The following is a 15,393-nucleotide window of genomic DNA, read 5'->3' on the forward strand; positions in this document are numbered from 1 at the left end:
TCCCTCCCTTCCCCCCAGATATCTTTATCAAGCACCAACTGAGAGTAAGGAGGGTGCTAAATTCTGGAGACTTAGGAACAGAGAAAAATCAATGACTTCATTCTCATGGACTCAGAGGCTGGAGGGAGAGGTAAGTAATCACGTGATCATAAGTTGTAAGGTAGGAAGAGTCCAGAGTCCTAGGAAGATACAGAGAGGGGACTCTCAAACTAGAAAGGGTATGGTGTTGGCCAGAAAAATCCGCCGAAAGAGGAAGTGCGAGCTGGATCTTGAGGGGTGGCCAGAGGCGCGCCTGGGGAGGGACCCACCGAGTGGAGGCAGAGACAGGGGACACTGCTACCTTCCGGCCACCACATGGGCTGAGATGCCGAGGTTTCTGGTGCGGCTGCGGGCCTGGGTGGGTGTGCCACACCCCCGACCCGAGGTGGGAAACACCGGGCCAGGGCGACCGGGCGGTGCAGAGGGCACAGTGGACAAACACCGGACGGTCTTGCAGGTGGTTTTGCGGGTTGAGCGTGAAGTACCCCAGGGAGCACGAGACAGATCTGGACGGCAAACCAAGGTCTGGCTTTGGAGTTCAGGTTCTTTCTGCCAAACCACCTGTCTATATTCGCAGCGTCGATATAAGGTCTAGTTCCTCCCTCAGAAGCTGTTCTAAACACCTGACGTAAATTAGTGCCATTAATTCTCACCTCAGACTACGAGGTGGGTATGCGGGCTACCCCCAGGTCCGAGGAAGGAGAACCGGCCGCCGGCCAAGCCCTGAGAGACTCCACAAGAGAGTGGAGGTGGAGCTGAACACGGGCATAGGAAGGATTACCCCTGGGCACTTAGCAGGATTATTTTACTAGATGTTAAAAAAAAAAAAAAAAAAGATTGGCGGGCGGAGTGATGTGCGTTAACATGAAGACAGCAAGAGGGATCTGGACGGAGGAGCAGGGAACTTGGATTAGAAAAAAATAAGGATGAGAGTGTCTAGAGAATAGTTGTTGTTTTTAATATGTGTGTGTGTTTTGAGAGACACAGTGAAGCGGAGAAGGGGCAGAGAGAGGAGGACAGAGGATCCGAAGCAGGCTCCAGGCTCCGAGCTGTCAGCACAGAGCCTGACGCGGGGCTCGAACTCACAAACTGTGAGATCACGACCTGAGCCCAAGTCGGACGCTCAGCCGACTGAGCCACCCAGGCGCCCCTAGAAAATATTTTTGAAAGTTTTCTGAATTTGTGTCTCGTGTGAAAAGTACGTATGTTCACGAACACAGATTGACATACCCGTGCACGTGTCGTATTCTGAGTTTATGTTCATGTGTGTATCTCTATGGACAAGGTCTGTGTTCCAACATTCTGTTTTTACTGTTGTAAATATAGAAGTACCTTTGAATTTGTCATCTTTCCTGGGCTCCTGCAAATGGGCCGAGAGAAAGAGGCACCACCAAGAAGACAGAAAAGAACAGAGGCGTCACCTCTGGAAAGGAATTCCAAAGCATCTCCCTAATTCTCCTGAGAGGAGCCAGCAAGGAGGCCCCTCAAAGGCCCTGAGCTCGTCCCTCCGCTTCCTTACAACCCTCGTGGGCCGGTCCATGGAACCTCCTTCCTTCCTTCGGGACCTGGACCACAGGGCACCTGGGAGGACAAAGTTGAAGGGGGCGCGGGTACCGCGAGTGCACACGCCTGCCCGGCCTGGAGAGAAATGAGCAGCCTCAGGGCTCACGGAGGCCAAATGCACGAGCAGAGGCATCCAGACCCGATCATTTCCATCGTATCAAATCGAGACTTATTTAGACATTATCAAGTGAAAAAAGGGGATTGCTAATAAAGCTCCTTTCATTAATACCATAGAAATGTCTAAGGAGGCATCTGGGCGGCTCAGTTGGTTGACCGTCTGTCCAACTCTTGATTTTAGCTCAGGTCGTGATCTCACAGTTTGTGGGATCGAGCCCTGCGTTGGGCTCCGGGCTCAGCGCAGAGCCCCTTTGGGATTCTCTGTCTCTCCCTCTGCCCCTTTCCCCCCCACTTGCGTTCGCGCTCTCTAAAATAATTAAAAAATTAAAAAAATTAAAATAAAGAAATAGAGATGTCTGAGGATTTTTAGAAAACAATACTTTTGCCCAAGATACCATTTGAAATACTTTTTAAAATAGAAGTTTACCTGAAAATAATTCTCAAGTTCTTTTGAAAGAAACTGATAGAAAAGCCCTTTCTCAGCAGAGTCAATCAAGCGATCGTGGAACACTCGAGTGGCTTCGTGAACAAAGAACAGGGCCGCCGTCTCTTTGGAGTTGATAACGGCCTTCTCAGCTTGTAGCAAGCCTAGGAGAAGCTATTAGAGATGGCAGCATGAGAGTTCCTTTTTAACATTAGAAGGCAGTGTGTGAAGTAAAGGCTCAATTTTTGCACGTTTAGGATTCTGTAAAAATAGAAGCAATTATCCAAGGTAAGAACCGTCCATCTCTACAAGTGACAAACTGAAGTTCTGAGGAGACGGGCCGGTCACCAGTCAGGGAAAGACGGCATGGCATCGCCCCTGGAGGGAGAGGGTCTGAGGACCCCTCGGCCAGGCGCCTTGGAGGCCTCGCCAGCACGGGAAGCCGAGTCTGGACTTTGGTACCGACCTGGAGGCAGGGTGTCGGTGGTGACAGAGACGTGCTTCTTAAGGTTGACGTGTCCTAAGGTTGTGAATTGGGACTCAAACATGATATGCACTATCTCGGACTATGGAGTCTATGGCAAGGAGAGAAAGACCAAATTCAAAATAGCTGGTCTTCGTATTTTCACTCGGAAAATTATTTGACCGAGGCTAATGACCGAATCGGCACCGCGGGCAACGTTTCCTGTCGTGAAGAGCAGGGCTTGTGGAAATTCAAGCATCTTTATGAAATGCGAGTACGCTTTCACTTCCCGAGAGCTGCAGTAACATCTCGGAAAGAGAGCAAACCCCAAGTCTGTGCTTTCCCCGCTGAGAATCTTAATACGCTAACGGTCTTAGCAGCTTCATCACCGAATTCTCTGCGTGGAATTATCTTAATGATTCTTTTCTAAGTGGCTCCCGGGATAAGTGGCTGGGAAATAGCAAAACGAATCGACTTGGATTTCTCCTTCTCCCCCTTCTAATAATCGCATGTTGATGGCAGAGAAATGGAGAAAAGAATCAAGTTAGTAAAATACATCTGCTCACCTTAACATTTACCACGAGGCTAGCGAATGAACTGAAAACACACCTTAAACATGTCTCGAAGGTTAAATACGTAGTGGCACTTGGCGGGGGTCGGCAGCATGTTCTGGCACACCTGGTGGTACACAGCCAGAGAGCAAGATGTTGTTTGATCCCTACTTCTCTGGACGTCGACGGTGAAGTTATTGATAGAGAAATACATTCCCAAATGAGCCTTTAGAAAGAAATGTTATAGTTAGCCCCAAATCTTAAGCACGATCCTTCCTAGGGAATCCCTGATAGAAAGGAGAGGCGTGTGCTCTCACAGAGGATTAATGGCATTTAAACCGTTAGCGTCTCGAATCCATTTTGAGCAGACGGCAAACACTCAGTTCTCGCAAACTGGGGAGAATTCCGGCCGGTCCGAGTCTGGTGAGTGATCTAGAGGGCTGTGTTGTGCGTTCTCTGGGGAATATTCATGCCCTACTTGTGTGTATCCCACCGGATGCCCTGGCAATTCTTGTACCTCTTTGCTCCTCACTAGAGATCATGAGATGAAACACAAAGTGATAAAACCATTACCTTGGTTTGGGTTGATGTACGCACACGCACACACACTCACATGCACACACGCACACACATGCACACACGCATTCTTCTACATCAAGACTTTTTCTTTTAGGTGTGGGTTATTGTGTAGAATTACCAAGTGCTTTTTGAAAAATAGATTTAAAACTTAATATTTAAATTTTATATTATGAAGAAGAAAACATATAATTAGTTTCGAAGAAATTGGTAATCTCGCAGATTTTTCCTTTAAAAAAAGTTTTTTAATGTTTTTATTTATTTTTGAGAGAGAGGGAGAGACAGAGAGTGAGTGGAGGAAGGGCAGACAGAGAGGGAGACACAGAATCTGAAGCAGGCTCCAGGCTCTGAGCTGTCAGCACAGAGCCTGACACGGGGCTCAAACCCACAAACAGTGAGATCATGACCTGAGCTGAAGTCAGACGCTTAACCAACTGAGTCCCCCAGGTGCCCCGCAGATGTATTTTTCTAATCAAACTAATTTCAAGTTGAGCTATTTTTCTAATAAGGCATTTCTGATTTTTTCTCTCGTTTTGTATTCTACAATGAAACAAAAAGAACAAATCATTTAGCAAAAATTCAGGTGTGCTGATTAATGACTCAGCTCCCTGAGCTCCAACGCAGAGACACCGGATCAGAATCCTGTGAAGATGGGGTCTGAGGGTCTACACTGCAAACATGCGTTAAATGTGCATCACAGGTGTTTCTCGGGGCACCTGGGGGGCTTGATGACGGCTCCTGTCATGATCTCGATGTTCATGGGATAGAGCCCTGGGTCAGGCTCAGTGCTGACAGTGGAGAGCTTGCGTGGGATTCTCTCTCTGCCCTCCCCCCTCTGCACGTGCTCCTTCTTTCAAAATAAATACATAAACTCTAAAAAAATCTTTAAAAAGTGTGCACCACGTGTATTTCTTATGCACACTAACACAATATTTTTGCTATTTAGAGACAAATTACAACCACAGGCCAGAAAGAATTGGAAAGCGGGGGAGTAAAACCCATCCCCTTAAGGGAATTTTCGTTCAACATCAGTGCTTTTAAACTCTCACGTTTTCTCTCACACTGTGGAACTAAAATTCTTTTTCAGTAGAAAATGTAGTGGACGTGTTACCTGGAAAATGGTACGTAAGGCGCTCTGTGAAGGATGCGGCAGCACCAGAACGGAAAAGTGTTTGAGGAGACGCGGGCTCATGTGCCTCCTGGCTACTGAAGGGACACAAGCGGCAACCAGAGAAAGATCTTGAATATTCTGTGGGAAGAGTGAAAAGGACAATGCAGAAAGTGAGGTATCACCCATTTCCCAGCCCCCAACGAACCAAGATTTACATTTGTTTAGACAAAAAAATCCCTTACTGCAAAAACAAAAGTTATGATGATAACAGAAATCTATGTTCTTAGAAGTAACCAAAACCCTAAAATGCAATTCCAAGGCATATTACTTCTAGGAGGCTTTCTAAAGGCCATCAAGAAATGGCCTACCTTTAAAAAAAAAATTTTTTTTTTTTTTTTTACATTTATTCATTTTTGAAAGACAGAGACAGACAGAGCACAAGCAGGGGAGGGGCAGAGAGAGGGAGACGCAGAATCCAAAGCAGGTTCCAGGCTCCGAGCTGTCAGCACGGAGCCTGACGTGGGGCGCGAACCCACAAACCACGAGATCATGACCCGAGCCGAAGTCGGATGCTCAACCGACTGAGCCACCCAGGTGCCCCAGAAATAGCCTATCTTTTAAAAAGCAATTACTGGAAAATAAGCAACATGTTATTGAGGCTAGAGAAGAGAGCCTGGTGATGAGCAAGGAACCAGAGGGATGTGACCGAGTCTCCAGAAAAGCCAGGGCTGGCTTGGGGACTGTCTATCCAGCCATAGCCCGTGGATGCACTGTCACATCACAAGTATCCCAGCCCTGCAAGCTGGGTGGGGCCCTGCAGGTGTCTCATCTATGCACAGGAAATGTTTTTTAACAGCTGTGCTTCTGCCTGGGGCCCCGGCCCAGCCACAGAAACTCCACAAAAGGTCGGTTTCACTACTTTCTTCTCAGTTCCAGAACTTCTCCAGGCTGTCCTCCAGACCCATTTCTTGCTCCCTCTCTTGCCTTAGTCTCCTAGGTTCTCCCTGGGCTTCTCCCTCCACTGTGGCTCAATGGATGGTTCAGGATGGTCTGGTGTCTGAGCTGACACCACTCATCAGCCAGGGTGCCGTCCAGGATCCTGGGCCCAAGTTTCTCTGAGACACGAAACCGTTTGTAACGCAACCATCTAATTCTACAGATAAAGTCCATTTTGGAGCACAGGGCTCGTGATTTACCGAGAAGGAATCGAATGAGGCATGTCCATTTACTTTTTAAAAACCTTAAGCCATTCTGATTTGGTTCCATTAACAAAAATAATCACACAGGAACAGCTCCCTGGGAATTTGTTGAACTTTGCAATACTACTAAAGATCCTTGATCTGTGTTTTTTTTTTTTTTTTTTAATTTTTTTTAATGTTTTTATTTATTTTTGCGACAGAGAGAGACAGAGCATGAGCAGGGGAGGGACAGAGAGAGAGGGAGACACAGAATCGGAAGCAGGCTCCAGGCTCTGAGCTGTCAGCACAGAGCCCGAGGCGGGGCTCGAACCCACAGACTGTGAGATCATGACCTGAGCTGAAGTCGGATGCTTAACCGACTGAGCCACCCAGGCGCCCCCTGTGTTCTTGAAAATAAAGATGAAGAGGGGAGCCTGGGGGGCTCAGTCGGTTGAGCGTCCGACTTTGGCTCAGTTCATGATCTCCCAGTCCATGAGTTCAAGCCCCGCGTCGGGCTCTGTGCTGATGGCTCAGAGCCTGGAGCCTGCTTCTGATCCTGTGTCTCCCTCTCTCTCTGCCCCTCCCCTGCTCATGTTCTGTCTCTCTCTCTCAAAAACAAATAAACATTCGAAAAAAATTTATAAAAACAAAAAAAAGAAAAGAAAGATGAAGAGTAGTCTTCCATAGAGAGTGAGGATGTATTTGTTAGGGCACATTTTCACTAGCTTTTCTCATATGCGTTAACTGCCAACATACTGAAAAGTTTGGATAACTCTTGATGTGATAATAGTGAGCATTTATATATACCCAGAAATTAAACCTACAGGACACTTGTAATTTTTACCAATATTTAATCCTACTGCAAGAATCTCCATGAACCCACGGACCTATGTCAAATTGCAAAAGGTGCCATTGGTTAAATTAGGGTGAAATTAGGATTTTGGATTTGTTCTATATGTTCATCTGACTGGATATTCTAAATTTCTCAATTCACTCAAAGCTGTTATAAATATTTCATTGTTGAGTAACAACAGTTAACGTGAACAAGATCTTAGGTACACTGTACCTTCCACGTGAGTTTTTTGGTATCGTAAAGTCCTCCCAAATCCAGTAGCTGTCTGACTAACTCCAGGGGCGGCTGTGCCCCATACGTGTCCGATTTGGGCACATTCAGGTCATCAATGAACATTACAATCTTGAGGAAGACAAAAGGTTTTAGAACACATGAGTTAGTACTGCCTTCCTTTAAATTACAAATTAGGAATAGTAATTATGCTGCGGCGTGCGAACAAAGTCATGTGTCACGACAGCCCTGTTTTTCTATGAAAAGCAGCAGCCCCGATTCCGTTTTGAAGACAGGATTTTAGAAAGCAGCACGTTTTCAGAAGAGCAGAAACTACTCCACAAGGTCATCCTCTTGGTACCGTTCCCTGAGGCTGTGGGTAGTTTCCCTCTTTCTGTCATGTTCAAAATAACACAACAGACCCTGAGCCATCACTTAACAGTAAGCCCCATGTCACCAAACCCAGAGCGACAGCTGTCTGCTCTCCCAGAATGGAATCTTAAAGCAGACCCTCAGCACCATGAGGTCATCTGCCCGGCGGACCGTACCAGCCTGGAGGACAGTGATACCACCACGACCAACCGCTACTGGCCCGGAGTAACCTCCTTGCTCCCGCGACCTGTGCCTGGAAAAGTCGTTCATTTCGTACAGCTTCGTGGAGCTCCCTCTGTCTCTAGGTGGATACCTCGCAGATTCACAAATAACTGAATAAAGCCAATAAATGTTAAAAGTTTACTCAGCTAAATTTTGGTTTTTAATGGTCCCGAGCCATGCTCACGGGAAGAAAACGTGGTCAAATACGCTGTTCCCAAACCAATGGCATCTAACACATTTTCCTGCCTTCTCTGTTCACGTTTAATGTAGATTCCAGGAGCTTCTTTTGGCTTTAGTAATTCTGAATGAGTATAATTCATCGTGTTGGAAACCATATTATATTGATTTTTAAAACCAAAGTCTCCACGGAGCGCCTGGGTGGCTCAGTCGGTTCAGCGTCCGACTTCAGCTCAGGTCACGATCTCACGGCTTGTGGGTTCAAGCCCCGCGTCGGACTCGGTGCTGACAGCGCGGAGCCTGGAGCCTGCTTCGGATTCTGTGTCTCCCTCGCTCTCTGCCCCTCCCCCACTTGCGCTCTCTCAAAAATAAACAAACTTAAAAAAACATTAAAACCAAAAACCAAAGCCTCCATTTCAAAGTGCATTTTCTAGTAATGCGCAGGACTCTATGCTACACTTATCCTTTTCTGTTTATTATTATTAATGAAAATAAGTCACATTACGATGTGAGTGGGTGAAGTTGGTCAGAAGGCATGGGAGGGCTCTACCTGGTTGCTCTTTGGCGCTCCAAGACTGTCTTTCGTTCTTCTTACTAACTTCTTAAGGATCATCTCCTTGGCTTTGGCAGCGGTCATACTGATGCTAAAATTTATCGTTGAGACGATAATTCCTTTATTATCTTTCAGTGAACTTTCTTCAGTTTTGACTTCTGGCTTTTTAATAGTCTTCCCATCTGTTATGCCAAATATGGAAAGAAACACAAATTTAGAGTACTTTGAGAATATCCGTGATTTATTTTAAGGTGTTAGGAAATACGAAAATTACATAATTTTAGTATATTGTAGTCATTTTCAAGCAATTACCCTGAGGACAGTTCAGTGACAGAAGGAATGTTTCCAGTGACTTCCTTACTCGTATGTGGTGTGCAGCATCTCTGTGCCACCACGGCCACATGCAACGGTATGAGAGCCACAAACTGCACATTTCTGCACAATCGACACAGGTAACTTTCTACGACTTAAAAATATCTAGGTTTGCAAGACGTTACGCATCTACTGGAAGGAAGTGCACGTGAGAGGCGTGAAGGCCACACACAGGTGTGTCCACCGAAGGCATCGGAAGCAGGACCCATTCATTCCCCGAGTGAGGCTTGTCTACCACGGCCACTTGGGATGGAACGACAGCAAATGTCATGGGAAAACCAGACCCCAAAACTCTTGTGGCAGGAACCCTGCGGCCAGGCCCTTTCGCTTCCCCGCAGCTCCCCGTGGGCGGCTGGCTCTTCCTCTTCAGAAATGGGGGGCTGCTCCCAAAGCCTTCAGTCAGGGCTCTCCAGGACGAGGTTCCGGAAGCTCATCCAGAATTTTAACTTCTCCACAAGCACGAGAATAGAACAGGCCGACGCTGCCTCCAGGGACACGTAGACCTAGTCCAGAATCCCCGGGGGAAGCCAGAGTCCCACTCTCTGGCAAGTTCCCCCATAACCATTCCAGCATTTGGGTGGGGCATGGCGTTTGACAGGAGAGTGGATCTTTTTCAGGACTTTCCATTTGAAACTATCAGTGGAAGTGTTGGTTCCGAGACTCCTGACAAGCACACCGTGACTTGCACAAGCAGAGACAGGAAGCAGTTTTCAAACACATGAGGTAATTAATACGCACCTAGACTTGCGGATCCTGTCTTGTGACTTTCAGAAAGCAAGATGCTGATATTCTGCTTCAGGCTGTTGGAACAAAAGGTTTTAAAGATTCAAAATTTGCCTGTTTACCACTGCAGCTGGAGGAACAAAATGTAATCAAAGTGTCAGGGTGTTGAGTTTATCTCTCTCTCCTACAGGGAAACAAATATTTTTTCCTGTTTCCGCTTTTTGACAGGTAACACCGTGTCACCACTGTCACCATCACAACCGATACCCAGACTTAACAACACAGGCCGACTCTAAAAAACAAACCAGACAGGAGCGCCTGGGTGGCTCTGTCAGGTAAGCATCCGACTTCGGCTCAGGTCTCACAGCTCTTGGGTTCGAGCCCCATGTCGGGCTCTGTGCTGACAGCTCAGAGCCTGGAGCCTGCTTCGGATTCTGTGTCTCCCTCTCTCTGCCCCAACCCCACGTACGCTCTGTCTCTCAAAACTGAATAAACATTTAAAAAAATTTTTTAAAAACAAACAAATTCTTAGGATTCCAGGCTATTGGTATTTCCAATGGGTAGTGAGCCATTATTAACTCACTTGTCCCTTTATGAAGCCCTGCTCACCTCTAGTTTGGTTTTGGCTTCAGGTGTTTCTTTTTAATATTATCTTTCTTTATTAAAATGTTCAGTTTAGATAGTGAGCATAGAGTGAGATTTATTTTTTAAGGTCCACTATAACAATTCAGATAAGGAAAAATTCTTATGGTATTAAATGTTTTTCTGATTTTTTACAGCCTCATTTAAGGTCAGTGGGATTCTATTCCAAAATCACTCGTGTAACACATAGGTGACAATGGCCCAGACCAAGAGTGGTATTGGGTAAAGACAGGGGCAGGAATTCATGATGTCTTGGGAAGACAGGGCAGCCTTGACTAGTGCGGATGCAAAATGGGAACGCGGCTTGGGGGGAATCAGCCAGGCTCCCCACCAGGAGACCACCTGCAGGGAGGGCAGGTGTCTCTTCCGCACCTGCGCCTGAGCCACGGGGCCGGGGTTTGTGCTGGGCCTCGAGGGGGCCCCGGACCTGGGTGTCTGACGTTTACAAGAGGGCCCGACGCGGGCGTCCCCACGGTCCACCTGCTTATTCCGTCCAAACAACAGCACACCTACCATTTTAATTAACTTCAAAATTTTGCATTTTTCTAGGATTCTTTTTCATTCCTTCTTTTGTAATTCAGGAAGAGACATAGAAAATGACAAAGTTCTTTGTAAAGAATACTTTTGTATTTCATGAGAAGAAAATGTATTTGTAGTGCAAGAGAACCCATTACGTGCCACACTTCATTTGTATGTTTCAGGTGAACTTCTTCAGGAAGGAAAATAGCTCATACCTGCACTTTGTTATGTAAAAAAAATTGAGATTTTAAATAACTTTGTTATGTAAAAAAATTGAGATTTTAAATTTAGTTATATTTAAAATAAATGTAAAAGTTTCTCATTTAAAGGAATTAATCTGGGAGTTAATACTTTGGAAAAGTAAAGATTTTCTTAACTCCTCTTTTGAGTAATTTTGCATTTTTACATAACAGGTTTGCTTTTTAAAACAAGGCACATTTATACATTAGAGCAAACTTTTTTTTTTTACCAGACAAATCAAATTTAGAGTTTAAATATACAACCTTGATTTTTTAATTTCGTTATACAACAGGACTTCTCCTAAAATTGACCCATATTTCACATCAAATGCTCCAGGGCCCTCCAACCTTTCAAGCATTTGATTAATGGTAGTGGTTTTCCCAACACCAGAGTCTCCTAAGGGGAAAAAAAAAGACATTAGGTTAGATTTATAGCCAAGAAAATGAATAGACGTTAACATATTAAGATGAACCAGTAACATTTTACTTGAAAATTGCGTGAAAAAATGGATTCTTTTCTTCCCTTTTTAAAAAATGTGGTTAAGATTGGGTAAACCAGCGAGTAAATATGAAATCTGCTCTAATTATTTACATCTCTTATAAAAGGATAGATTAGGAGTTAGCCGTTATTTAAAAAAATTTTTTTTAATGTTTATTTTTGAGAGAGAGAGACAGAGACAGAGACAGAGCATGAGCAGGGGAGGGGCAGAGAGAGAGGGAGACACAGAATCCAAAACAGACTCCAGGCTCTGAGCTGTCAGCACGGAGCCTGACGCTTGAACTCATGAACCACAAGATCATGACCTGGGCCAAACTTGGACGCTTAACCAACTGAGCCACCCAGATGCCCCAGGAGTTAGCCGTTGTATTTAATCAAATGTTCATTCACACCTATCACAAATCCTTTTGCTTCTAGCAGAGCAGAGCTACTCCATGAAATGAATTTCCCTGAAAATGTTTGCCAAAACAGTCTTGGGGAGAGAGGAGAGGATGAACTATAGCAACAGAATGGGGAGTCATGACTTTACAATCCACCAAATATTAAGTAAGAATAAGAATCTTCTTAGACCAAATTGGAGGCAAGGTGTGGATTATCTGAGAGTTCCGATTTTGTTTTGCCGAGGACGGGACTCGGAGTGTCGTCCTGTTGCCTCTGGTGACCGGCAGCACCGCGTAGGAGCCAGAAATGGTAAGAAAAGGGTAAAATAAATGCTAACAAAGAAGTGGGACCGTATTGAATTATTCATTTGGTAATGTTAAAAGACTGAAAATTCTTAACATTGGGTTGAGGAACTATATGTGTACATTTTTAAAAAATCAGGGAGTTTCTTTTAATTTTTTCCTTCTATGTAATTATGTGAGTAAATTTAGCTAAACCAATCAACGTTCCTACCATCAGGCACCCTCTGGGGCCATCAGCCCACAGGCTGTGAAGGCCATGCATGTATGAATCCTGTAGTGTACTTCTGGAAACTGTCTGGGAAGGAATGAAAACATGAAGAGACTAATAATGTCCTCTGTGGGCAAACATGTGGGGAAATGGGCATTCATATACTTTTAGTAAGAATATATATTGATATATAGTGTATAAAGCTTTTCAGGGCGTATCTTTTCCCCAAGTTTTAACATAAAATGTTTAGACTAAGTAATTACTAAGCCTCTTCCTAACCCTGAAATTCTCCTGTTTTTTTTTTTTTTAAAGTTTACCTATTTAGTTTTGAGAGAGAGAGAGAGAAACAGGCAGAGAGTGAGTGGGGGAGGGGCAGAGAGAGAGGGAGACACAGAATCCAAAGCAGGCTCCAGGCTCTGAGCTGTCAGCCCAGGGCCTTACGTGGGGCTTGAACCCACGAACTGTGAGATCATCACCTGAGCTGAAATCAAGAGTTGGACACTTAACTGACTGAGTCCCCCAGGTGCCTCTGAAATTCTCCTTCTTTAAATCTTTTTAATACCTGTGAGAAGTACAGGGCAGAAATTCTTTAAAAGAAGGCTGATGAGGAAAGAAAAGGACACCGTGTCGCTGGTGGCGATATGGTTGATGTTCTCGCCGTACTCTGTGATCTTCAAGAGGTTCTTGCTGGATGCTTGCGGGTCAGCTAGCATCGAAGTTCCTAAGGTAAAGTTTTAAAAAAAAGTTTCAAATAGCCTATACATAAATGTTTAGCTATTTTTTTAGGTTCTAAATACTTCCTGGAAAAGTCTGTTTGGTATAAAGCAATATCAACATGTGCGGATAGGCGAAACCCGATGCAAGTGCCTGGGAGGGGGGGGTCCCTGCGGATCTCGTCCACACTCGTAGCTGGAAACCACTCCCCACCCCGCCCGCCATCCCTAAGTCTAGCATGTACACACCCTCTCACCCTCCCACCCCCCTGTGCTCTGCCCGCTTCTCCTCCTCGTTCCCTGGAGCGCAAGTGAAGACAGCCCCTCTCCTGCGTCCTTTTAAAGAACTTCGCTCCTTTGGTGAGCCTTCTCCCCCCACCATGATCTGTCTCTTTCTTTCTGCTGAAATTTTCCATTGTGGAAACACGTATGCACTAGTATCTCCAATCTTTTTATTGATTGAACTATGGGAAACTGACATTTAGTAAAAACCCGTTGAATATAGGCAATTTTATAGGAAAACACACACACATACACCCACAAACAAAAACTAAACCAAATCTCTCTTGATACAACAGCTTCCTGTGAATACCATCCCAATTCTTCCCCCCACATTACACAGCCAAAACTCTCGAAAGGGTTAAATACAACACAGACCTCACTTCATCTCTGAAGCACTAGAAACGGACCAGCCAGGACATTCACATGGTGCACAATTCAAACGTACATCAGGGAATGCACTCAGCGGTCTCTTCCTCACTCCTTCCATCCCAGGGACTAGTCCCCACCCCACACTGTGTACCCTGCACAGCAATTATTAAAAATTTAGTACATTTAAGAGATCCTCTATCCCACAGAGACTTCTTTCTAGCTAATATTCTTCTATTTGATGAATGTATCGTACTTTTCTTACCAGCGCTCCAGCAATGGATAATTACTGTGGTTTCGGTCTTGGGCTGAGTTTATGTAATATACGCCTACCATTTTGCACATAGCTTCTCATGTGCACAGTTGTCGGGTCACTACAAAGTGGGACATGGTTTATAATTTTGATATGTATTGACAAACTGCTTTCCAGTGCTTTCCCTCCAAAGCACCTCACACAGCCAGTGGTATTTCTGAGATGCTTTCTGGATTATTCTATGAAGAAAATGTGGGTTTTTTTTTTTTTTTCTGTGGGAATGCCAGAGACTGGCCTGGACCAGGACCCCTAACTTACTTTGCATGGTGCTGGATCGAAGAGGACGTTGTGATGCTGTGACATTTAGATTCCTGTTACAGGTTTGGGTTTGAAAGCTTGAGAGGGTTTCAGTTTCTTCTAAGCCTGTTGCCTACAATTAGGATAAGATGGAACCGGGGGAAGTGGGACCTTCATAGGTTTGGAGGAAATACCTCTGTTTTCCCATAGGAACGGCACACTAAGATACTGAGTTACGTACACTGACGTTGTTATATTTTTGTATGTAGTAGTAAAAGTTAAGGATAAAAATAACCAACATTAGCTGCTTTGACATATGAGACACAATTCAGAGGTTTCAAAGAAAACAGAATCACCCACTAATACTTATGTACTTTTTAAGATCAATATTGTATATTTTGTTAAAAAAATAAAAAATAAAGAACACATAATTTTCAGATTGAAGGTACGCATCTTCAATAGTACCAACAAGTGAAAGTTGTTTTGTTATACTGGTGGATTCTTCCCTGTTCCTGACCTACTGAGCAGGTATGTAAGATGCTTCTATTTATGCAAATGATCTGGTACCAGCATTTCTCCACATCCTATACATAGACTGTTTGTATAAATTAGTTTAAAATTAGCGCTTTCTGGATGCCTGTAATTATGGTATCTCTGGCTGTTTTCTATCAAAAAGTCTTATAACCAAACTTTGAAATTCACTGATGAGAGAAGCCTACGTCAAAGAAATTCAACTCCATTTGCATTTATTGAATTTCTTGTATGTGCAGCTTTGCCTCAACTTCAACCGAGCTCTCACGGCACAACAATTTTCTACATCTTTGTTTTCTATGTGTATAAGCAGAAGATGGAGAATGAAAACCATGCAGCATGTTGTGAGTGTTAGGTTACGGTTGGTTTTTTCTCATTAGCAGTTTCTTTTATAATCAAGTGTAGTTCTTACATATACAGTTGTCCTTTTTTTTTTTTAATGTTTATTTTTGAGAGAGAAAGAGAGAGAGAGGATGTGTGCAGGGGAAGGGCAGAGAGAGAGAAGGGGACAGAGGATCCAAAGTGGGCTTGGCTGACAGCAGACAGCCTGACGTGGGGCTCGAACTCATGTACCATAAGATCATCACCTGAGATGAAGTCGGGACGTATAACTGACATGAGCCTCCCAGGCTCCCCTGCTTTTCCTCTTTCAAAAGA

The 15,393-nt window shown here is 44.6% G+C and overlaps 1 protein-coding gene across 1 annotated transcript in view; it reads right to left on the reverse strand.

The window, feature by feature from the left end:
• The window catches only part of DNAH14 (dynein axonemal heavy chain 14), a 312,531-nt gene that overhangs the window by 116,786 nt on the left and 180,352 nt on the right, over positions 1-15,393 (reverse strand). The window contains 8 exon segments of the mRNA XM_047076479.1: positions 2,147-2,317; positions 3,216-3,383; positions 4,845-4,982; positions 7,089-7,217; positions 8,407-8,591; positions 9,520-9,581; positions 11,166-11,301; positions 12,857-13,015. Of these exon segments, the coding sequence (XP_046932435.1) occupies positions 2,147-2,317; positions 3,216-3,383; positions 4,845-4,982; positions 7,089-7,217; positions 8,407-8,591; positions 9,520-9,581; positions 11,166-11,301; positions 12,857-13,015 (1,148 nt within the window).

The sequence above is a fragment of the Lynx rufus genome, unplaced genomic scaffold (genome assembly GCF_022079265.1).
Source record: "Lynx rufus isolate CCGP_SWC_20201006 ecotype Redwood Valley unplaced genomic scaffold, mLynRuf1.p SCAF_15, whole genome shotgun sequence".
In the NCBI taxonomy this organism is placed as follows: Eukaryota; Metazoa; Chordata; class Mammalia; order Carnivora; family Felidae; genus Lynx; species Lynx rufus.